Here is a 25,427-nt window from a genome sequence, read left to right as displayed (position 1 = left end):
TTACTTTTAAGGGTTTTCATTATACAAAGAGGGAAAAAAGAGTTTAAGAAAATCGATTGCATGAAATAGAAAGGAATATGCGATAGACAGAAAATGAGAAAATGGTACAATGGGCTGAAGGAATCATATTGCTCTTAAACAGATCTGTAAAGGGACCTGAGGTTTGCCTAATCATTCTGTACACCACCTCTCCCCCCGCACATATATGTGTATCAGGGTGTGGTATACATGTTACATAAAGTACATACACATGGTGGTAGATGTAGTACCTATAGCTAAAACAAAACATCCGCAGTACCACACCGCTATTATCATATATCATGAAACAGCTAACATTATCCTGGGAACATGAGACTGGAAAAGGAAGTCATATAAGATAAAAAAAGTTGGAAGAATACCAGCTCTTCATATTGGTATTCAGATCCTGGTGTTGCACATGCCTCTTCCCTGTGCAGCGCTACGCCTGTCAGCAGTATTGCTTGGGCAACCAGGGGCTGCTCCTTCTGAGCAGGGGCGGATTTGTCCCTTGGTGAGCTGTGAAATCGCTGGCTATGGAGGCATGGCACCAGGGCAGGCTCTCATCCTGGGCCCACGTGCCCACCTCCAATGCTGCACGTGCATGTACCTTGGATGATATGCACCTCTCACTCAGTGTGAAAACATCTGGCTACTGTGTCTGTCCTGAAAGCCAGGGTGTGCTGACCTGGTGCTGTAAAAAAGGCATCCCTGGGATGCCCTGCCAGGGCAATTAGTCTGACCGTACCAGGGACATCCAGGTATTGTGGGCATCTCTCCAAAGCTACTTCTTGCACCCAGAGAAGATTTCCAGGTGAAAAACAACTCCAAACCAGTTAGCCTGAGGAAATTAGGGTTGAAGTGGCCCTTTGAGTCTGGTAAGATTGCTTTCTCTTTGTTTCTAAAAAAACTCATGGACCAAGTCCCTCAAACCACAAATACCTGCAGCTTTGTTTTGTAATAAAATGAACATTTTCAGTGGTGAGGCTAAGGGATGCTTTATAAAATGCACAGCATCAAAAGCCAGTCTTTCATTTCCATCAGCAAACATACCTTTCTTTTCAAGAACCACTAATTTTTTGGGGACTTTCCAAATGAAGCCCGAGCTCAGGTACCTTGCTAAACTGTACGTATCAGAAACAAATCTTTACTTGGCTGTGTTGTGAGCCAGGTTATGAACAAAGGTTCATATGAAATATCTGACATTGTAATGGCTACACTTAAATATATATACACATGTATATATATATATGTATGTACATACAAACACACACATACGTTTCCCGAGTGCCAGTCCCACCTTGTGACTGGATAGAAAATGGTTGTGGTAATGTTCATTTTCGGTTTCTCAGACTCTTTTAATATCAGGGGAGCAATCTGCAGAGAAAAAGGCAAGGTGTCTTGTCAGGTCACATCATTTCCCGAAGGATGGAGATATTGGAACAAATGGCATCCCAGTTCCTGCTGTTTCTGAACCGCAGCATGCTGCTCTCAAGGAGCCCGGGGGAAGAACGGAGATGATGGCCAAAGAGGCAGCGGAGAGCCCTGTTCTGTAGGGAGAAGGCCAGAGGAGCCTGGCAGGGTGCTGGAGAGGTTGGCAGGTGGGCTGGGAAAGGGGAGGCAGACGCAGGCATCACCGCCACTGTTCCCCTCGCCCGAGCACTCGTATTTTTTCACCAAAAGAGCAATTTTTCGGTGTCACATGGCTTAGGTGAAACTTTCCTTGAAGTCCTCCAGTCAAGTCAGCCTGCGGCACCAGAGCAAACGCGAGCCCAGAAGCCGCAGCACACAGAGAAAACCCACCCGGAGGGCACGTTTCCCCCCGAAAAGCCCTGAATTTTTGGCGGGCGGGAGAAAGGGGTGCCCAAGGCGCGGGAAACGGGGCTGCAGGAGCAGGCTGAGCTGAAGGATGGAGCGGGAGAGGAGCGAGAGGGAGGAAGCGCGACCCGAGGCGGAGGGGCCGCTCCGGGGGGGGCCCGCCGTCGCCCCGCGCTGCCTCCTGCCTGTGGGCGGGGTGTCGCCGCCCTTGGGCCGCCGCCGGGGCGGGCCGGGCCGGGCCGGGGGGATGGCGGGGGAGGAGGAGGAGGAGGAGGAAGGGGGGAGCGGGGGTGTCATGCCGAGAGCGCGCGTCGCAGCCCGGCAGGCCGCGGCCCGACCCGCACCCCGGGGCGCAGCCCTCCGCCGCTCCCCCAGGCAAGCGGCCCCGCTCCCCGCCGGGCCCGGGGCACCCGCGCCACGGGCAGCAGCCAGCCGCGTCCCGAACGGGCGGAGGGAAGGGGGGAAGGAGAGCGGAGCCCTCTCCGACGCTCAGAGGAAGGGGAGGGAAGGGGGAAAGTTTAGCGGAGGGTGTTCGAGTCGGGAGTTATCCCTAAAGAGCCTTTCCCCTGATCTGATCCAGAGGGCAGCGCTGGGAGGAGGGGGCGGCGACGACGAGCAGCCCTGCAACATCTGTAAAACTTGAAGGAGGCGGCGGAGAGGAGCGCGCGAGACGGAGAAAAGCGAGAGGGACAACTTTTCCGACACGTGAGTACCTCGGCGCGATGTGTTTGTTCCCCTCCTTCGGTGGCTGCGCCGAACCAAAACAATGCGGGGCGGCGGCGGGGCTGGAGGGGACGGGCGGCGCGGGACGGCACGGAGGGGTCCCCCCTTCCCTCCCAAAACCGTTCGGTACCAGGCGGTGGATTTGGGGATACTTTTTTTTTTCTTTTGCTCCCTCTCTTCTTTTTCTTCTTTTTCTTCTTTTTCTTCTTTTTCTCCTCCCCCCCGCTCTTTTTGTTGAACCAAATCAGAAATGTCAGTCAGTGCGAGTGAGTCAGAAGGGATCAGATTACAAGATCACTGAAACTGATGTCGGACCCGCGCACACACACCCCCACACGGAGGCAGAGGCGCGGGCTGCTCCCCGCGGGAGGCGGGCAGGGATAAAACAACCACCAACAACACCCGCCGGCCCTCCTCTGCCGCCCCCCGTCCCGCCTGTGTCCCGTCCCGTCCCCCTGCCCCGCGGGATGCCCGCCGGCCGCGGCGGGGGCCGGCCCCGCTAGCCGCGGCGGCGGGGGAGCGGCGCGGGGACGAGCGGGCGGCCCCGGCCCTCGCCCATGGGCAGCGCGGGGGCTCGGCGGCAGCGGCGGCAGGTACGTACCCACTTGGGCGAGAAGTTCTTTGTTTCCCCGCCTCTACTCCGGGCCACTTTCTTGTCGTCTCCCAGCGCTCCGGCCCCGCTCCCGGCCCCTTTCCCGCTTCCCTAACTTGGAGGCGGGGGGCCGGGGGCCCGAGGTGTCTAACCCCCAAAATGGCTGTCACGGAGCGCGGGAGCCGAGGCGCGGGGTGCGGGGCCAGGCGGGGGCAGTCCCCGCTCCGGGCCGGGCCGGGCTCGTCCCGCGGCAGAGCTGCCGATCTGCGGGCGACAGCTGCTGTTTTATTTCCACCCCCTTCTTTCTCCTCGGCCCTACTCCCCGAGCGACTCCCGGGCGTTTTCACGCCCGTGTGGCGGGAGGCCGGCACAAACTTCGCAGGGGGAAAGGCGAGAGGAGCGGGAGAGAATCCGCTGTCACATCTGGCGGAGCGGAGGCGCGCCCGGGGGGGGGGCCGTCGTTCCCTCCGGCTGCTCCCTGCGAGGAAGGGCACGGTCGGGTCCCGCTCGGGAGGGGGGCGCGGGGGTGCCGGCGCCTCTGGGAGCGGAGCGGCGCTCGGCCCGCTCCGCGCCGCCGCTGGCACCGGCTGGGGCGGGGGAGCGGGGCGGCGGGACGGGCCCGGCCGAGGCCGGGCGGGAGGAGCGGGGCGGCCGCCCCACGGGAGCTCTCGGAGCCGCCCCGGGCCGGCAGCGCGGCCCGGCCGTGCACCGCCCAACTCTGGAGGGTGGGAGCAGCGCGTGTCCGCCGCGGTTCCGATTGTCCCGTGAAGTCGGTGGGGTGTTGGCACAATTCCCGCGCCTTCGGACGGGCCCGCAGCCGCTAGCGCCCGCTCCCCGAGCCGCGCACCACGTGAAGAGAAAAGGTAAAAGGAAACACACGCCCCCCGCTCCCCATCTCACTCCCCGGTTTTGTTTTTAACCCTCTGGTGCGTAGTTTTTATCTGGTCCTGCGGGTACGGTGTCCGTGGCCTTCTGCCAGTTTGTATGTAGATATATTTATGTAAAACATTTTCTCCCAGCTCCTTGCCAGCTGTTCCACATTTTCCAGCTGCCACTTCAGTTTGAAATGATGGACTGTACGGATCTCAAAGAGCCTTTTAGTCAGAGGTACGGATAGATGTCCGTTTGATACACAGTGTCACGTTTTAGAGGCTGCTTCACTAAAGGAGCATTAAGTAGCAGCCCACTGCAAAATGCTCCTCTCCGTCGCGCCCCTGCTACTTCCCGCTTCATTTCCAAGGCTCAATAAACATGATTTCTTAAGCTTCAGCGTGCAGACTTCGTTTCTTTTGTGTGCGTGCTACAGAAAAACTTGGAAGCGAAATTTTCCAGAGGCCTTGAGATATGTGGCTGATTAAACCAACAAACATTTTTAGAGGGCACGGCTGCCTCTCTGTCTCTCTCTCTGTGCTGTAGGTATCTGTTTTGAAATCGTTTTAAGTTGCTGGAATAGTGAGAAATCACTAGGTTTCTCTGTGTTCCAAAATTGTTTTTCATGTGTTCAACGAGATTATGGATAGAAATGTGCCAGAACTGGCCTTAAGTAGTTTGAATATTTGTGCAATTGCATTATAATTTGGAAAGGTGCCTCACTGATTGATTTCTATAATTATTTCATTTAGGTCCTTTATTAAAAATTAATAATGATCTGACAGTTTCTTAATTATATATGTCATGATTATTTTGAAGGAAGACAAATGCAGTGTTTTAAAAGTAAAGTAACCTTAAAATGTAAAAATTGCCATGTTCACACCACTGCATTTCAGTCGTGGAAATATATATTAAAAGTAATGGTGAATGAGTTTAGCAGTGTAAACTGTAGGCAGCCTCTTGAGAGTTTGTTTATATAATGAAGGTTTGGGTATAACTAGCTAGTATGTAAATACTTTCAGTTTTGTGTATAGCCCAATTCTAAGAGCATAAATAATAGTAACTATGAGAGAAGGCTATTTTAAGGACAGGGGATTATTTCTTTAAAAGCAGGATTATATGATTTTGAATGAGTAGGAAGAATGAGTAAGAAAAGGACTCTCTCAGTGTATGTGTATTCTTTTAAGCAGCAGTGGAAGCAAAACTATGGCTTAAGGTGCCCGAATGAATGCACTCTTGCCTTCTGATAATAGCATATGGTTTTCAGCAGGACATGCTGTTTTCCAAAGCTTTTCTGTAGAAGTACTGCAAAACAAAGACATCACCTGCATTTTCCTGCGTAAGTGGAGTAACATTTTTGGCTTGAGAAGGTGTACAGTGGCCAAGAAAGTGTTTTACTGCTGTACATAATCATCAGTTGTGAAAGATTGTTTGTTTTCAAACACCAGACCAGTTTGTAGCTAAGAAATAAAAGTATCAATGGTTATAAATGTTTTTTGGTTTTTTTTCTGAACGGTGTTGGAAAAACCAAAATGTTCAAGTTTGGTGATAACGTTATAATTTGTTCATCTTGCAGATTACTTGACTTCTTAACAAGATAAATGTATGCACTGATACTGACCCATGAAAGTTTCAGTTACACTTCCTGCCTCGTTTTGGGGAAGGCTGATTAAATTACCTGCACTCCTGTAGTGTATTTGAAATTTATTCTGCATCTTGGAGAAAAGAATGGCATATTTTTATGTTGCAGAGTGTTAGTGAAAAGTTAGTCATCTTTGCCTGATAAATAAGGAATTTGAGGGCTATTAAAGCAGGGTTTATTTGGAGTTATGGAAGGAGGCATTTTAATGATCAGTGTTGCATGTGTTCAACTATATGGAGACAGAAATGTACAAAGAAAAAGCAGACTTGAAGGAAAAGTGAATCAACGAGTCATGAAATCCTCAGGAAAACCTTAGTAATGGAATGTTAATGCTTTTAGACTATAGTAGATTACCTTAAAAGTCAGGCTTTTCTTCTTTATGCAATTGTTGTAAATCCCTAGCTAAAGAATACTTTGAAGAAAGCTTTAGTTTTTCTGGCACTCATATTCTGTAGTAATTCTGGTTGTTTTGGAAGATTCAAGATATTTTCTGCCAACTTGCAGTTAGGCAATTAAAATGCTAAAATGGCTACAGAGGAAGCTTCTTATTCAACAAAAGGTTCAGCTGTAATAATGATTTCGAGTTGTCTTTTAACCACAGGTTTTATAGACATCCTCCCTTTAGACTCTGTCATTTTTATAAGGGAATTGATTTGTTATACTTTAAAATCAAATAAAATGAGACAGAATAAACAAAAATAGGGCATGGGTGCTGCTGCAAACTTTTCAAGTTCTTTCAGTGCATTTTTCATCTTTACTTTTATTTGATAGGTCTGTGAAATAGAGCTGTAGACTGGCAGACTTTAAATGAAATTTCACACTTTGATGATTTTTTTTAAACTTTGATATATTGACAGCAAAAGGAGCTGCAAAGCTTTTATATAACTTGAGCAGTAACGCCAAGCAGCAGTCAAACGTCTCTATGCATTTGTGTTTAACTGCAGAAGAAAAACATGTCCATGGGCAGTAGAGGGTTCTTATCAACTCCCTAATCCCAGATCCCAGCAAACCTTGAGGGCATGCCTCAGATCTTGCTGAAATCATTGTAGACTCTCACAGTTTGCAGATTAAATATGCTATGTGTTCCTGGCTCCAACAACAGTTTTATGAGCTCACTAAGCTTCCTGTTTTAAGATCCTTTTCTGAAGTTTTTAGGAGCTGCTAAGGGCGATGCTGTCTATGGCAAGTGGTACTTGTTAATTTAGGGACACTCTAGGTATTTCATTCTGTCTGTAAAAAGAGCCAAAATTACTATTTTCAAATTAGAAGCCGAGTTGCACCGAAAAAAAAGGAGCTCCTTTAAAGAGGGATTCTGTTGTTTCAATGTGTTTGTCAGTACACAAGGTGACAAAGTTTATACGAGGCTTGATTTGTTTTATGGGGCTTGACTTTGACCGGGCTCTTTAAAAGGAGACTTTTTCAGTTGTAATTCTAAGCACAATGCAGCTTTTAGTACATAATTTCTGAGCCTCTTTTAACCAATTGTGTTTGTAGCAGCTCATTAAACATACCTTTGAAGTTCTTGTTCTCCTTTACATCTCAAAGAAGGGAAAATATATTCTGCCAAGAATGAATTTGAGTGAATCAGGTGGTTGACCCTGGGATTTGTTGACCCTTCTGAACGTATGGGATTGCCCCTCACATTCAGAGTCTGGTCTTTTCTAGGTGCTAAATAGTTAACTCTTATATTTTATTCACTATAATCATGTTTATGTATTCAGTGTAATAGTTTTAATTAAAAAGGAAAATACTTATTGTCCAACAACATGTGTCATATTATTCCCGAGAGAACTTGAGCCAATTTTGTGCTTAAAGGTTATTCAGTGAATGAAATTTTGAAAGCCCATTTGTCAAGGTACTGCACGGTTTCTGTTGGTTTTCAACCCCCAAATTCATTGTCCGCATGGCCCAGTCATTAGTCAGCAGTGTATTAGTGCTGCCTTCAGGCAATGCTGCCCAGCACTTCTTCTCACCATTATAGCTCTAAAAGTGTTCTCTGCCGACTGGTAGAATTACTGCTCTGATTTCCGCTTGGCTGGTTTTGAGGTAAGTCCCCTCCCTACCTTCCAGCTCACTCTAATCCCTGCTTTCTTTTTTTAAGGCTCCTTTCTGAGAGATTTAGGGGAAAACTTTCTTAAAGATTGTGCTGGCATCATACTGTGGTTTTGTTGTGGTGTACTCTGTACATGTAAATTGTACCTGCTTTACCTTGAAAGTGTATTAAATTGGCTGCTGACCTGAAGAGTTGGTTTCCCTCTTTAAGAACAAAATAAGAAATGAGACAGTATATTGATGTTAAAAACCCCTGCAAGGTTATTTAGATTACAACAAGGGACAAAGTAATCTGGATAGAATGTGTTTGTCTCTAAATAGTTGTTCCATGTCAGAGCTGATAATATCAGAATGCACTACAAGGAGATCTGATTGAATAATTTTCTTAGCTGAAGTTGCCACTCAAATGTCAAATGATTTTTTACACTGATTATCAAGATGATTATGCCTTTTTAAAAATTTATTGTTTATTTTTTTCTGATGCTCAAAATGTTGCTGCATTTTTTTGGTGTCTGATACTTAGTTCAGGGTAAAGTACCCAACAGACCTTTTGGTGGTTTAGAGCTGAACCTCCCTCAGTAATGTTTGCTGCTTTGTATGAGGCTCTGTTTTCTTTGCATACAAATCTGTTAATGTCAAGAAAATCAACTGCGTGTAAAGAATACATCATCCAGCTGCCCAGAGAATGAAGCCTTCATTAGATAAGATGTATGAATACCTGAAACTGAAGAGTCAGAAACACAGATCAAGTTAGTGTCAGTTCAGTACGCTGTTCTGAACCATGTATATTAAAATGAAATCCTAGCACTACTGATTCTTAACTAGCAAGACATAGTTTGGTGGGGTTTTGATTGGCTCTTCAATTCACTATGGATGTTTTTTCTAGGTAAATAATACAGCTGTATAATTCTGTGATTACATTATTTTAACAAGGACAGTGGATTGAGGATTGTGCATTTGTAATGCAGCTGTTCAGTTCAGTTGTGCCGTTGTTTGTCCAGTTACAAAAACATGAAGGAATCGTAATGCAGTTTTCCTGCTATTAGGAGACAGGTGTAAAACTTAAAGTAAACTATAAAAGCTGAAGATAAAGTTTTATAAAGTACCATTCACACTTGAAGTTCTTCCTGGTTATATGGAGATTTCCTAGCTCTTTTACATGCTAAATCATCCATGTTGGGTTCGAACATGAAACTGTGGATGAAGGTATCCCTTAACCTGAGAGTATGCTGAGGAGATAAACAGGCTTCCAGGAATGGGACTGTGATCAAAACATGGCACTTTCAAAAACATTCTACTTGATTTCTTTGATCTTGTTTTAAAATGCTAATTGTAAAATATGGAAAACAGTCTTTTCTTCTTTCATTTGCATATCATAAGTTGGGAACAGAAGACGCATCTTTGCAATATATGTACATTAAATACATTCTTCTTGAGCTCAGTTCCTGTATAGATTGACATTGATATATAGATCTAGTTTTGTTTCTAAGGAATCTTTCATCTGCTGGAGTTGATGAGATAAAGCAAAAAGTGTAAAGAAAGTGGTCATTTCCCTGGAATGTTGAGCTCCAATGCTTGAAATGAGAGTATTTCTGCATTTTTCTGTCGAAGTTGTAGTGACTTTTCACTTGACTGAGAGGTGCAAAGCACATCCATTGCAGATGTTTGTAATTTGCTTTACCAAGCTAAGAAGGCAAAAACAAAATGGCAAATGTGAAAGCAGCCTGTACTGTCAGCATAAGTATCCTAGGAACAGTATCAGCAGAGGAAGTCATAGAGTACATTACCCACACAGCATTTCTTGCTGTTGTCCCCCTCGCTGCTCTCTCAGAATATCCCTGGCCTTTCAGATCCTGACTGTGTGAATGAACCAAAATCCAGGTTTCATAAAACAAATGTCTTGCCAAAGGAAGTCACTGCACTGTTGCTTAAGTTTGTTTTGGATTTATTTCTGCTGAATTCCTGAAGAAAGACAGGGGCAAAAACAGAGTGTAGAATAGGTAGGGAAATTTGAAGTAGCACCCCTCATTGTAACCTATTGCTACAAAGAGTACAGTCCACAGGAGAATTTTTTCCTACCCCCCTGTGCTAATTCTTTTACGGCTAATCTTACTTTGACATAATTATTAGAGTTTTTCCTGCTGCAGAATTTGAAGCACAAGAACAAGTAGGATTGCAAAACAAGCAGTAACAGCTTATTCTGAGTTTCTGAGCAATATTAGGCAGTTTAATTGGAAGGAGTTCTGATTTCTCAGGGTAAGTGCATTATTAGTTTTAGACACACTCCCCCGTCCCCAAATATATTAAAGTGTTTGGAGACTTGAAAGATACATAGCACTTTCTATTTTTTAAGAAATAAACTCTATTCTTTCCATTGTGTTTAGATAGTTTGTAAGAGAGTCAAAAAAGGAATAAGGAAACCCAAGACCATGTGATAAAAATAACAAATGCTTAAATACAGTTATTAACTTGATTTGTTTTGTTTTTGTTATGGGGTTGGTTGTTTGTTTTTCTTAATTTTAAAGTTCAATTCCTTACTGTAAAGACTTTAATTCAGTGAATTGATTGTAAAATTTTACCTCAGAGGATATATCATATCTGAATTGTTAAAACACTAAGTCTGGGCTCTGTCTCCATCAGCTTTGTACTGCATGTTCCCAAAGAGCAGCTTCTGTGAGGGATAGACTAGTTGGAGATGGGCAGTTCGACCTAAATCCTTCAGTGTTGTTATCCATTAAGTTTTATTTACTTAGTATGAAAATGAATCATCTCTTTCCTGGCAGAAATCTGTTTTATTTATATACAGAGTTTAATCTGTTGAAGTAATAGTAAAAACATTTAATTGGGGTTATCTTATCAGCTTTTTAAATCCGAAAACAAAAGCAGATATAATCTACTTGTAAAGCGGTGTGGTTGATTTGTATTTAAAGCAACAGAGGTGCTGCCTCAGTAGAAAGTGCCGCTTATTGATACAATTGTATGTATTTGTTTAAAATATGTTCAGAACTTTTAGGTATCTGAGTTATCTGTAGCAGAAATACATAAGCAAATATATAATTCCCCTGGAGTCAAGCAACTATTAGCATCAATCAGTAGTTCAGTGTACGCCACAATATTTTCTCACTTAGGATCTTAATCACGAGGATGCTAATAGCACTGGTTTGCCTAGCTGATTGCCTTTGTGTTTGTGATCCTCCCTTATTGTTGCCACAAGCTATTTAACCTATCAGGAATAGATCAGATCGTCATTAACCAGGCTTTAGGTCTAGTTGTTTTTCATTCTTTATTGGGGGGAAAGAAATCAAAGGAAAGTAACAAGAAAAGGCAGCAGATAGCAATGAATTTGGAAAGATTGTATTAATACATGTTGTGTCTCTTAACTTGGGGTACTTTTCAATTTCAAGCTACAAATCCACGTATTTGATTATTTGATTCTGTCAAACTTTCTTTCTTTTCTTTCTTTCTTTCTTTCTTTCTTTCTTTCTTTCTCTCTTTCTCTCTTTCTTTCTCTTTCTCTCTTTCTCTCTTTCTCTCTTTCTCTCTTTCTCTCTCTCTCTTTCTCTCTCTCTTTCTTTCTCTCTTTCTCTCTTTCTTCTCTTCTCTCTTTCTTTCTCTCTTTCTTTCTCTCTTTCTTTCTCTCTTTCTCTCTTTCTCTCTTTCTTCTTTCTCTTCTTCTCTTTCTCTCTTTCTTTCTCTCTTTCTCTCTTTCTCTCTCTCTTTCTCTCTTTCTTTCTCTCTTTCTCTCTTTCTCTCTTTCTCTCTTTCTCTCTTTCTCTCTTTCTCTCTTCTCTCTCTTTCTCTCTCTCTTTCTCTCTTTCTCTCTCTCTCTCTCTCTTTCTCTTTCTTCTCTTCTTTCTCTCTTTTTCTCTTCTTCTTTCTCTCTTTCTTTCTCTCTTTCTCTCTTTCTCTCTCTCCTCCTCTTTCTTTCTTTCTTTCTTTCTTTCTTTCTCTCTCTTCTCTCTTTCTCTCTTTCTCTCTTTCTCTCTTTCTCTCTTCTCTTTCTCTCTTTCTCTCTTTCTCTCTTTCTCTCTCTTCTCTCTTTCTCTCTTTCTCTCTTTCTCTCTTTCTCTCTTTCTCTCTTTCTCTCTTTCTCTCTTTCTCTCTTTCTCTCTTTCTCTCTTTCTCTCTTTCTCTCTCTTTCTCTCTTTCTTTCTCTCTTTCTCTCTTTCTCTCTTTCTTTCTCTCTTTCTTTCTCTCTCTCTCTTTCTCTCTCTCTCTTTCTCTCTCTCCCCCCTCTTTCTCTCTCTCTCTTTCTCTTTTTCTCTCTCTCTCTTTCTTTCTACAGGTTTAGACATATACAGATAGAAACTAGTGCATTTGTAGATCTTGCATGTAATTGAAATGGAGATAGGTATTGTGAAATATAAGATACCTTGCCCCCCCAACTTATTGTTGTGATATTATATAAAGTGGATTTAAGACTTTGTGCTATTTATATTCGTTTTACTCTTACTGTGAGTAGTTGTCTCAACAGGGAGGAACCCAAATAAAATTTGCCCTGGAGTAATTAATGAGGGTTGCAGAATTCTGGTTTAGCTTTACAAAGAACTGGGAAAGGATAAAACTTTTAAAATATACAAGTTAGTTTCTATAGATATTACAAAAATTGTGAGATATACAAAGACTTTAATTTACATTTTGAAGATACTTCTTAAAATGCCTGAGCACTTGAACATTTTTCATCAGGTTCTGTCAGGGCTAACTTCGTCAGTGCCGCTTTGCCCGCAGGTTTGATAGAAAGCAATGCTGAAATCTAGGTGGATTTTTGGAAGTTAAATGTACCTGAATCAAGCCTGTATAAATCAGTGTGAAATAGCTCCTGTATAATAGCTTAAGATTGTCTCATATAAATTTTGCATTTGAATGTAGCTGAACAAGATGCATTTTTTTATCCTTAAAAAATCCCAAGGAACAGTGTAACCCATGTTGATAAAATTGATAAAGGGTCCTTTATGGTTGAGAGAGACTGTAATTTCCTGATTGTTCTTCATGCCTCCCCTTGTGTTTTTCACTTTCATACAGTTGAGCTGTTCAAGATGTATTGTATCCCCAAAGACTGCTTCCAGTAGTGTGGATCAAAGTAGTACCTATGAACACCCTAACTACCCAGAGTCATTTCTGAGAAATTAAACATGCTATGTTTGCTTGCACGCTGATTGGGGCACTCTGGTTGCTGATAGCAATCAGTATGAACTTCCCTACTGCTGATGTAATGATGATGAATGCTGTGACACTGCTATTTCAGACAGCTCTTCTCAGCGGATGCAAACCACTTGTTAATGAATTGAATACAACTGTGGCAGCATCAAGTAAAACAGGGAAAGGGTTTGCTTGTTCTTTTTTATTTTTTTAATTCAGCATGTTAAAAGATACCTCTCAAAAAACAAAAATAAACCAAAGAAAGGCAGATGGTTTAAGTTCACAAGAAACATAAACCAGTCTTAACATGCAAATTGAGAATTTTAAATGCTTACACTTGAGCACTTTGACCAAAGCAAGCAGTCTTGTTGAAGTCAGCGAGCCTATTCCTAACAATAATTATTTGCATGGTCTGGTCTTTAAAACTAATGTATGCAATATAAATAAAATGATTTAAAAAGTAGTTCAGAGAGGAGATTTGATACAGGGTGAAGATTTCGTGGAAAATTGAAATGTATGTTCAGAAAGCATCAAATTTCTTGGTCTTCCAAGCACAGGGCTGCTCCACTGGTTTTGGTTGGTTTGGACTGTGAGTAAATGAACAAAAAGATGTGGGTTTTCTCCTCCCCAGTATATTAATATGATCATTTTTACTACTGTAAGGCACCGTTTTATAACCAACACACATAAGGACCGGAAATTACATAATATTAAGTTACTTGAAAGAATGTTTTTGTTTGAAATAAGTTTCCAACATATTGTGATTTGTTGACACTCCTTTTAAAAGGGACAGTTTTCCTCATTTAACTTCTCATTCCAGTAGCTTGTTCCTAAAATTCCTCCAATATAATATGCACTTGGGGAAGGTTTACATTTATATTTTAAAAAGAAGAGACACACCTGCAGGCAGGTTACTGTTTTGAGAGGGATTAGGTTTAAAATGGGGATCTGGAATTAATTGTGCAGGCTTCAGGGATATTACAAAAGGTTCAAGCATGGCTGAATGGGAAAAAGCCATGAATGTTTGCTTTCAGGAAGGAATGTTTATCCCTCTATTTACCTATGGAAGTTCAGGCTTTTGCCCATGTACTGTTATAGCATTTTCTTGCCATTCATATGCACATGGAGATGCTGGCTAGCAGATGAAACTAGCTTTCAGGTTTTTTGAAAGTGAGACTCCTTGCTGCGAATAGATGACGATTGTTTCAGGCCTGGAGGCGGGAACAGGAAAGTCACTGACCCACATGCTGGAGAGAGACACATACACGCTAATATGAGCCACTTTGTATTTTAATGTGGAGACAATGTCAGGCTGGCTGATTTTTAGAATGCTTTTTGATAGGGATTAACAACTAATGGAAAGAAATCTTTACATAACCTTGGACTTTTTTTTTTTTTTTGGTGATCTGCAGCTCCCATATTTCAGTACAGTTTCTGAGAGAAAATAAAAATCAGCCAAATTGAAGGAGAATGATTCTAGAAGATGTGTGTCTGGCTTGTGTTTTCAATTTAGTGTTAAGGTAGTCTTCAGGGGAAAAAAAAAAAAAATAAGTTTTTGGGGTACCATATTGATCTCCTGATGACCACTTCCCTGAGGGGCATGCTTGGCAGAACATAGCAAACCACCTTCCTCTAATTATTAGTCCTGGCATCTCTTCTGGCCTTCCATACCTTCCCAACCATGCGTGCCACTGTTGATGCACCACTGGGGGCTTGCTGGATCTGCAGGAATTCTTGCAGGTGTCCGTGGCACCTTGTTGTGTGTGTGGGTTGGGAGCAGAGGAAGGAAGGCACAGGAAGAAAGGCCTGAAGTGCCAGGGACATTGGCTCATGGTGCAGGGTGTAGAGCTGAGTAAGAAAGTTTACTCTAGTGGTGTTCCCTCTTTCATGCTGACATGAATAAAAGCAGCTTCTGAAGGTAAACTAAGCAGACATGAACTAGAAAAAGTACCAAGAGCAGATGTTTATATTAGGTCTTGGCCAGTTCTGCAATTTTTTGTCCAAAAATTTAAGTGCTGCTTTAGGCCTCTGTTCTGTACTGTGGTCCACACCAGGTAGCATAAAACAGAGAAGTGATAGATACTGATGAAGACTATTGAATTATGTCTGCTATTCTCTTTTCCAGTAAAGAAGATGACCCCAAAGCACCAGAAAAATCTCAATGGTAGGCTGTTGGGGAAAGAAATAAAGTAGCCAAGAGAATAAATGATGTCAGTCCGACCACGTGTTGCTCTTGAATTGTAAATAACCCAAAGATGCTTTTTATGAGATTAAGGCTTTTACTCGTTAAAGTACCTGCATTACCTTCCTTTTCTCAGAAGTGGTTGGACCAGTTTATGATGGAGGTCCCATCAGGATGAAGAGGGGAAGGAGGTGGAGATAAGTGAGGAAGTGGAGATAAATGAAGGTTCCTTGCACATACATGCATAGACATCTCTGTGGCAGGAGGCAGTGGAACCACTTTAGATACCTGTCATCCTTTTCGTGATCTCTCCCCAAATGTTTCATGCCACTCTGCTGGCCTTATGGAGGCAGAGCATGTGGCTTCTTCCTTTCTAGTTGAATAGGGAGTATAATGGCTTCCTTTCATGACTTTAAGGCAAAATCAACATGCTTGTGAACCAAGGACCAAACAAAAAGGGGACGAGTTCTGCAGCTTCGTTTTCCAGGTTTTCAAAGTCATACTCTTTGATTTAGATGAAGATGCCATCTCAGTGGCCATCTTGGCCCTTGGAAGTCAATGGAAGGAAAAATAATCACAACTGAAGATGTATAGCTTTTTTAGTTCCTTCAGAGAAGCATAGAAAATCATTAATTTGAGAGAATTTTAACTCAAAGGTGGTTAGTCAGAGGATGGGAGGGTACATTGAAGGACTCACTCATGGAGTGGTTGGAGGCTGGGTAGAGGCAGGTTTTGGTGTTCATGTGGCCAGGGCTGTGTAGAGAAAACAAACACGTTCCTGTCAGTGTGGGGTAAACAGCTTGGCAGCAGTGCCAGCCCCCATGCCCTCTACTAATGCAAGAGACTGAGAGACAAGAGAGATTTGAGCTAACTAACTAAACTGGGGATGCCCTTGTATGAGATGTGCAAAGGGAAAGAGGGAGAAAGCATATGAGAACTTTGGAAAGGTGCTGTTTACAAAGCTCATGTGAGTTGTCTCCTCAAGGAGACTTGTGCATTGCTGGGTAAAAATTTGGGCTGTTACAAGTTGAGTATTGTTAGATCTCTCCTACTCTCTGAAGACACCTGACATTCCCCGTAGCATTCTGGTAGGAAGTTGTTTCACAAATCACAATAATATTTATAGCACATTCACAGATAGATCTTAAGAGTAGCCTTAGAAGTGCTTTTCTATGGGAGTCAGAACTTTGTTATTCCTGTTTCTAGCAAGGAAGAAACTCAAGAAAAGAAAAATGCCTTGCCAAAGCTTAGACAGTAGGTCAGTGGCAGAGAGTATGTGATACCTAGCCCAGTTCCTTGGCTGTGCTACCTAGCTAAATAATGATTCATTTAGTGATGGGGCTCTACTTTGATCCCTACTGTATAACAATGAGGCTTTGGAGTGTTCTGTTGTACTATTAAAAAGAACTCCTACTAGGAAGGTGGGAAGGTTTACTAGACAGCTGTGTTTGTGATGAATTTGCTTTGTAGACATTTTTGTTTGTTTGTTTGTTTGGTGTTGTTTCTCTGTTAGAATTTGGGAAACAGGCTGCTAATAAAATTATGCTTCATTATACTTTGTGGCTTTTTGAAGCCCTTTTTAAGTTTCATTTAAATGGTGTCCTAGAAGAGTGTGACTTCCTTCCATTTTAGACCCATTTGACTACCAAGCAGTGTTGCTCAGAGCAGAAAACTAACTTTTGTTGTTGTTCCATAGATGAATTTCAGACTACAAAAGTAGCAAGGTATTAGGTTCTAAGCATGATGTATGCTGAATATTGATGATTTGTGTGAAGCTTACTTGCACAGATGGGTGTGCATTAAGTTGAATTGCAGACTAGTGCTTAATGTTTGTGTCCTTCACAGCCTAAGATCCCTGCCTGGAGAAGTCTTGGGGCCTGGTGTGCCTGCACTGATGCACAAGCAGAGATTCCCCATTTGGAAATTTTTGCGCTTCTTGTGTTTCCATCAGGAATGTAAAATATCTGAGAATAGGGAGAAATTATTGGTGGGGTATAAAATGAATGTATCACTGGAGAGGACACTGAGAACATCCAGGAAAGGCAAAATAACCAGATACACACCTCTACAGAGCTTTTCATTTCCAGCATTTTCATGCAAAAGAAAGTGATCTCATTATCCGCCACCAGCAATAATATTTGTCTTTCCCTGTGGTTTCGGGGTGTTTCGCCAATACAATTTTGTTTGAGTTAGATTTCTGAACAAACAAAGTGAGGGATGTTTACATGAGTAACAAGGTGTAGAGATAGATGGGATAATTCCTGCTGCAGTGTTTCCACACCATCAATGTTGAAATTTAAATATTTGGCTTCTAGAGTCAACATGAAGGTCTGTCTTGATTTTTTTTTTTTTCCTTGTTCCAAAGTTCTCTGGGCTGAAGAGAAAAATACTGGCCTTTTTTTCCCCTTGGCTCCATTAAAATCCCACAGAATTAAAAAAAATGGACCTACCCATCAAACAGCATAGTGGTTTGTGATGCTGATTCTCTTCAAAGGCAAACATGCCTAGTTTTGGTGTTAGTATTTCTTTAAATTCCTCAGGAATTCATGCATGCAAACATGATTTGATGAGCTTACAGAACTGTGAACTGCTAATTCAGTTGTGCTCCAGGCTCTTCTTCAGGTGAGAGGGGTTAGAAGATTTGGGCTAAGCTTTCAAACAGTCTTTAGAGTTTATGACTCTCTTGTTTCATTCAGGTATTAGTGCAAGGAGAGCTGAAGTAATGAGAAGTCATCATGGAGGCACAGTCCCATAGCTCTACCACAACTGAGAAGAAAAAAGTGGAGAATTCCATCGTGAAATGCTCCAGTCGAACAGATGTCAGTGAGAAAGCTGTTGCCTCCAGCACAACTTCCAATGGTGAGTAACAGCAGGGATTTACTAGCAGCCAAACCTACAGTAATTTTATGTTCACTGCATTCCTTGTGAATTGAGCATTTGCACCTGGATCAGTGTTTGTTCTACAGAAAGGCTAAAGAAAATGAATGGAGGAGGGGTGGTGGTGGTGGAAAGTGGTAGGATACAATAAGGCCTGTTTTGGCGTCAGGCATAGTCTCTTTCTTCCAGATGTTCTAATTTGAGATGTAAATGTGCTAAGTTATTTATTATAGGAAGTTCCTGGTTTGGGCGTTTTGGAAATTGGCTTGATTAGCCTGGCAGGGCCTGCAAGTGCTTTGCATTTGGTCATTGAAATGTCTTACACTAGTTAGGTAATTAGTTATTACTATAGAGACAGAAGTAGGTCTGTCAAAATTAATGGCAAAGGGTTTTTTTTTCTTTTCTTTTACAAATAAACTTCCTTCTCACAAAAGGGCTGTCCCACCTCCCCCAAGTTCCTTAATGCCTGGAACAAAACATCAAGCTAAGTGTGTATCCTCTGGTGGATTTATTTCAAAGATGTGAATGTACAGCTTGTAGATTTGCAAAAGTGGAGTAGTTTGCTTAATTCTCCCCAGAGATTATATCTCAGTTGACAATTTTACATACTCCCTGACTCTCCAGAAGAGTGTGAGCTAATCCCAGCCCTAGACCTTTTCATTGTTTCGTGTAGGAGGGCTGAGCATATTGGTTCCTACTAATGCAAAACTCCCGTTGCATTAGGAAAAAAACCTGCTTGAAATGGTGTGGGCAGAGCTTAGACCTGTGGATTTTGGATAGCTGCAGATTAACTTCTGTTTTTTTATGAATTAGTCTTGTAATGGCTAAAACCAGAAAATACTTTTCTGTATATTTTGTGGTCCTGGTGTATTTCTGGCAGAACATTTTCCATTCGCACTTTCTGCTTCCATCATGCTCGCTTATCTGGGCTTGTGGTCCAGGTCAGGTTCTCACTTTGATATCTTGAATAAAGGTTCCTGCTTTCTCAAAGAAACAAGTTATGTCCCACTAGACTACAGGAGAAAATACATGACTCCTACAGCCATACTGGAGGGGAATCTCTGTGGGTCAGTAAAAATTAGATGGCACATGTCCCAGTATCCTTTTGTGTGACTGGACTTCAGATTCAAAGCAAACTCAACACCTGCTGACCTACTAGATGGAATTGATCCCCATGAGAGCATAAAAACTCTTGAGCTGCTATGGAAAAGGTTGCATCAGTTTTCAGAGGCATATGAAATTAGATCCTCAGCTGGTGTAAGTCAGGACAGATCCGTTGCTGTCAATAGAATTACAGTGGTTCACATTAGCTGAAGAGGTCCCCATTGTATTTTTTTATTTAATTGATAATAGGATTTTCCACATTGGCCCAACTTTTTGAACAGATGCACAGTTAAACACATATGCATATTCTTTGATGTATCAGGGGTTTGCACTCAAACATTGATCTCTGACTGTTTGGACTAGCTTGAATGTTACTAGTAAACACTTACATTTAGAGGGCTAAAATGAAAGGCTTTGAGATGTTTTTGCCTAATTCTGACACTTCTGTACCATGTGGTCAAGTAATTTTCTTTATTTAATGGTAGTATTAGTTCTTAACTACATGCTTCACCTATGGGGAGTATTACTGCATGTCAGGGTCATCAAAATCCCAAGAGCTGTAAAGACTTAAAGTCTAATGAATGGCTACAAAGTCACTGGAATTATCTCCTACTGATGGAAGGAGATGCTAATGTAGTACACATCCTGGGGCCCAAGGTTTCCTTAAGACAATGGCAGTTAACTTTGTTTTCAGTGGGTGAATATTGGCCTTGTTAGTCTTTGTATTTAAGGAAGTCACCAGGATCTCCAAGGTTTGGGTTTCTAATCTGCCTTCATTCATAACAGAGGCACAACAGCTTTCCAGAGCTGCAGAGCTTGGCTTCAAAAGGATAAAAAAATTCGACTCCCTCTTTGATATGAAAAATTTCCTCTTAGTCTAGAGACTTCGTGGAGCATGTACCAAAACAAATACTAGTGCTAAAACTTTAGGAACTTAAATATAAGTTTTACTCTTGCGGTGTTGTAAAAGTTTTGCTTCTTGCAGATGTGATATTGTCATGATAATGAATTTTGGTTACAGGGACAATTTGCATGAAAGCTGGAGCTTGCATCGCATTTGCATCTTTTGTTCTTTAATGCTGGAATGAGTATTACTACAAAAACATCATCAGTTGCTATAAGACACCACTCCTACAAAACATGCAGCTTTTGTCGATTCAGTGCCTCTTTTTTTTTGTAAAGGTCTGTGGTAATGTTAAATGTTGTGATTTGCATTTGAATGCTCTGTTAAACAAGGTAAGGTACCCTTAAAACTAACAAAAGGGCAGAATGATCCCTGCTATTCTTCTCACAAGACTGATGTCATTGCAGAGCAACATCTGCCTATCCTACCATGTCACCTCATAATCATCTCTAATATCAGTGCTTCTGTCCTTCTAGACAACTCATGAATTAACAAAGTTTGCAGGGTAAAGTTTTATTGATACCTGTCTGAGGTGGGATGTACAGACTAGTATTTTCTCAGTAGCTCTGCTGTCTTCTGAAGCTGTCAGAACTTGGATCATAAACAGATGGAAAGCTGCTAGTTATAGCTTTTATGCAAAGCATACAGTCATGAAGAAACAAAGAAAATGCCTTTATTTCAACGGTTCCCAGAAATAAGTGACACACCCAGGAGCAGGATCTATGTTAATATGGCTACTGAGTGTGGAAAACTTTTAAATCAGCGTGCAGACTGTGTATTGAAGAGTCTGGTGTAAATCTAGATGCAAGGGAAAGTTGGAAAGGTGACCTGGAAGGGGAGCTCACATGTTAACCTGAACAATGAAGTTCTGAGGCTCACACTAAGGGTGCCCTTTGGAAGGTACCAGCTGCGCTGCAATCTCAAGCACTGAGCAGGCGTGGGCCACAGTTTACACATTAGACACTTCTGCTGACTTCCTGACTTTACTTAGTGCCATAAAGATTTCTGCTGCACTCAGCTGACAAACTCTGTGTTGCTGAGATGCGTGCAATGTGTTAGATACAGATCTGCCAGCATTTCCATTATAAACCCCTAAATTTCAGGATTTATAACTAAACCATTGAAATTTGCTCCAGGACAAAACGTGTTCTGGAGGAAATTAAAACTTCTTTTAAAATAGAAGAAAGTGATAAAAAATTTAAAAAAGAAATAATAATTTGTAATAACTACAATGTAATAAGGAAATGTAATAAGAAAAATCTTTGGTGCACTTTAATTCCCAGTGGAACCACTCTTGCTTTGTTTTAAATTCATTTTTGCAAGCTTTTGTTCTTCTTTGTGTTTCATTTTGTGTGTCTCAAACTGCGTGCAGTTTACTAGGATACATTCCTTTGCAAGTTGTTCCTTTTCATCCTTTGTTTGACTGCTATATTTACTGCTAGGCTAATATCCAGGAGGACAAAAACTGCTAAAGAAAACTGCTAATGGAGATGTTAATTCACGAAAGGCTGTATGAATTAAAAAGTTTGTGCTAGCGCATAAAGTAGGCTTAGTTTTGTGTATGGTGAGATTCGATAACCTCAGGCTGATTTGCTTTGGCAAGGTAATAACAACAACAAATAAATCACGTTTATGTCATGGCTGTGCCACTCATATTACACTGGAGCAGAGGCCAGTGCCCTGGACCACCTCGCTAACACGAGGGCTGTGTTGTCAGATCTTGTCTTCCCGTATGCACATTCGTGCCACTTTTCTGGAAACAAAGCACCCTGTTACCATGTCAGATCATGGACTGAGGTTGTTCTGAAGGTTGCTGCATGCACATACAGGTTTCTATCAAGTTGTGCAAAGAATGGGTTTCTTATGGGTGGTATCCATTGATAAACTCATTAACATTGGTTCTGTGCTCCCATTGGAGAGCCTTTGCTGGTGTTGCAGGTCACCTCTGGGGGTAACACAGTACCTCCTGTAATTTCAGGTAATTCCAGGGTTAGAAAGAAATCATCAGGTGAATGCTGGAGATGTTGCAGGGGTCTGCCCAGTGGCTTGCTGCATTGTGATGAGTGCCTGTGTGAGGGCTTGTTCTCCAGTGCTCCTCCACGCTGCTCCTCGGCCCCCGTGCCTCGCAGCCTGACGGACGAGCTCTCTGAGACCAGAAGCACGCCAAATCTGTAGGTCAGGCTGAGTGCTGCAGTGCTGGAGCAGAAAACTGCTTGCTGCCGTGCCCTGCTTGTGCAGCTGTGCTGCCTGCACTGGTGCAGTGCCCTCCTGCTGCCCCAGCACCAGGAGCTGCCAGCCTACCTGAGCAGGGCAGTAAAGTCATGAACTCCAGTCTGGTGAACTTAAGCAAATGCCTTGCTTTAGTCATGGGACTAGTTCTGTTTGCCCTAATAAATAATGTGGGTATTTTGCATGCTTACATTTAGGCAGTGGCTTTAATGCTTTACCAGGCTTGACTCTGAGTTCTGTTTTGTAGGTGAATTGGATCTACTGTTAGGGTGCTTCCTTAGAGATACTCTTAAAAAAAACCCATACTAATTTAACACAGCCCTCAGATCAATGCCATTTGTTTTTTTCACTTAATCTGTACCGTAGATGTTATTAATTTTTGTGCCTTAATTTCAGAAAAGTAGAGGGAATTCCTGTAAGGACTGAATTTATACTTGTACAAGGCAGGACTGTGCTTCACAGCATTGCTTGGAGAACATTAGGAAATGATGATGCTGTATTCAAACCTGATTTATTTACTGTATGGCTTGTGAATTTTGTTGGTGACTTGAATGCTTTCCTCTTTTGGACATTTTGGCTCAAAACTGATGTTTTTAATGTTTCATTAAAACAATGCAGTTATTGTATAGGAACTCCTTCAGTGTCTGACAAGCAAGCACTTATTTTCAGTTTGATATGTTTTGTCTAGTTTCTGACCCATGAGCTTGTTCCAGTGTAATCTGATATTTCTTATTAACCTATTACTCTGCCTTAAAAAAAAAGCTAATTATAAACGTATGTAGGTTGTGGACTTGACTGCCTTTATCAGAATCTGATAGTTATTGAGAACATACTTTAAAGTGGTAGAAGGCAGAAATTATTATCTTAATGATGATGTAACTTAAAACCAAGCTTGATAGATGAATAAATGAGAGGAAGTTCATGCGTCCACTTTGATTCTTTCAGAAGAAGAGCTAGCTTCATCTAGGTCTCTTTTTCCCCCTTCTTCCTAGTACTTTCAGAGTTGATTGAAGGAAGTATTCAGGAGTCTCAACCCCATAAGAATCACATTTCCTGTTTAAACTTTCAGTTAGTTGCTTGTCCTGCTGCTTGCTTTCAAGCCTCACCATAAAATAGGTGTTAATCATAATACCCATTCTTGGCCCCCTCATTGGACTGATGTGCTCAGGGTCCTGTTGAGAGGTCAGGGTTCAAAAGAGGTTGTTAGGTATCAAGAAACATTGCCTGTACTATTTTAGTGACTTGTAAATTGAGCCCTGAATTGATTATATGAGACCTGATTCTACAAAGTGATCAGGAGATGCCATCCTCTTCCCTTGAAATCAAAGGGGATGCAGCAAGGAGGAAACAACATCCTATAGTTTTAGATGCTGGAAAAGATAACTCAGTGTACATGTTTTTCTGACAAATTTCAGCAAGATAAGTACTACAAGTAATCTCTGTCTACAAGTGGTGTAGAGCAGCATGAAAGTTAAGGGTAGACTGGCCACATGTGGTAGCTCAGGAGAATAAGGGCAAGGACCTGAACTTGTAAGATTTTTTTTCTTGTAAGATTTTATTCTTCTGTCCTAACATTTGCAGTCAGCTTGTAAGAGGATAAACTTAAAAGAAGATACTTTTTCTAGGGGAGAATAAGCTACCCTGATGCTTGGAAGTATAGTAAATGAAAGTATTGGAGGTTGTAATTAAATGGGGACTGCATGTCTTGGTGCATTGTAATCTGATGTGAGTAGCTGATTAAATACATGTTCTTTTGGAGTAATGCACCCGTGGTCCTTTATGCTTACTAATAAAATTTCAGTCATCAAGTTATGGCTTATTGTAGACTGTAATAACTCATTCTGCCTGATACTATTTTCTAGTGTTGTTCCTCAGTGAGCCAGCCCTACACTTACCCCACTCTAAACCCAGTGATCTGCAAGTGCAATACAGTATTGCTTCATTAATTCTGCTGAGATTTCCCTCGTTTTTCCCCCCCCTTCTCTCCCCTCCCTGCAGTGGTTAATGGCATAAGGGATATTAAATGTCAATCCTCCTGTATCCCTTTGCAAGTTCCAGAAAGAGATGATTGAGTGGCTTATCCCTGCAATCACTGTAATCAGTAAGTAATGACTTAACATCCTGCTGGATAACATGAGGTGGAATCAGGAGAAAACATTAGTTAGCAGCAGAAGCTTGCCACCTGTTCAAGGTGGAGGTTAAATTTAGGAAATTTTACACTGGAGAGTTTTTTTCCTGAAAAACAATAAAAACAGCAACAACAACAACAAAAAAGACTCAACCCTAAAACACCCAAGCAGCCAAATTAAAATTGTATCTGAGTTGTGACATAGAAGTGATAATTAAAGGGTTTAAACTATGCCTCTGCAGTATGGTGATGGTACCATGCTTTGTATCTTGCTCTTTGTAGGAGCCATGTCAGTCAGAACTAAAAAATTCAGCCATTACAGCCCACAGTACTGATGAGGAGGAAGCAACCAAGAGGTGTGATTTTTAAAAGAAAAAAGTCTGCTGGCAGCTGAAACTTCCGTGATATTGTAAGCCTTCCAAAAAAAGCTAACTCACTGCCTCCAAGTGCTGGTCTCAGGGGAAGATACCCCAAAAGAGAAGGGGCCTCCTAAAGACCTTGCACTGCTGTGTCAGCAGTGTGCTGTGCCACTGAAGAGGGGAGGCTGTATGGCAGCAACAGTGCTGCTCCAAGTGATGGCATCTTCCTCCCAGCTGCTGGAAATGGGTGTCAACAAACAAATCCGAGCCAGGCTGCTTGGGAAGATTGGAAGGGCACTTTAAAAATTAAGGCAGAAAACTTCTGGGTCCTGGGTCCCAAAAAAGAGAATCTGCAAATCAAGGAGCTATGCAGAGCAGATCATCTTCTTAAAGTAAATAAAAAAGAATTTTTAGAAATCCTTCTAATTGATTTAAAGCTTGGCAACCCTTCTGGCAGGCGCAGTATTTGGCTTTATTATCTGAACTGTGTAAATTAAGGCAGTTGAAGTAATTAAATTACTTAACAGGTTTTCAAATGGCAATCGTCTTTTCTCTTCTAGATGCTTTCTATTTCATATCTGTCTCCAGTTAAGAGGAAATAATCAGGAATCAGTGTTGCATTTGATTATATCCCTGCTCTGTATGTTTCTATTTATTTCCCCCCCTTCCTTTTTTTTTTTTTCTTCTTTTGCAGAGGAATCAAAACTTTGGCTTCTGCTTACATAGAAATTATTACTAAATACATATGCCAATAAGCGGGAGAAGTGAGCTAAGGGTATAGTCTGTAATTGTG

General features: G+C 42.0%; 1 protein-coding gene and 1 pseudogene across 6 annotated transcripts in view; both read left to right on the top strand.

The window, feature by feature from the left end:
* Positions 1–2,127: 2,127 nt before the first annotated feature.
* LOC147655770 (uncharacterized) lies at positions 2,128–4,329 on the top strand (annotated as a pseudogene). Its single transcript, XR_015273980.1, has 4 exons — positions 2,128–2,208; positions 2,414–3,054; positions 3,298–3,643; positions 4,139–4,329. The product of XR_015273980.1 is annotated as an uncharacterized LOC147655770 (transcript).
* Positions 2,228–25,427, top strand: part of GLI3 (GLI family zinc finger 3) — a 208,255-nt gene continuing 185,055 nt past the window's right edge. For 2 of the 5 annotated variants that reach the window (XM_086844815.1, XM_086844797.1), the window contains exons 1-2: positions 3,070–3,149; positions 17,730–17,892. In XM_086844815.1, coding sequence (XP_086700941.1) covers positions 17,769–17,892 — 124 coding nt within the window. In that variant the 5' untranslated portion in view covers positions 3,070–3,149; positions 17,730–17,768. Of the gene's footprint in view, positions 2,539–3,069; positions 3,150–3,792; positions 4,012–17,729; positions 17,893–25,427 lie in introns of those variants that run through there. The other 3 variants (XM_086844807.1, XM_086844790.1, XM_086844824.1) reach the window with 3 other exon arrangements.

This window comes from Cyanistes caeruleus, chromosome 1 (genome assembly GCF_971803275.1).
Source record: "Cyanistes caeruleus chromosome 1, bCyaCae1.hap1.1, whole genome shotgun sequence".
NCBI classification, from domain to species: Eukaryota; Metazoa; Chordata; class Aves; order Passeriformes; family Paridae; genus Cyanistes; species Cyanistes caeruleus.
Note: the sequence above shows the minus strand (reverse complement) of the source record. Positions and strands in the feature narration are given on the sequence as shown.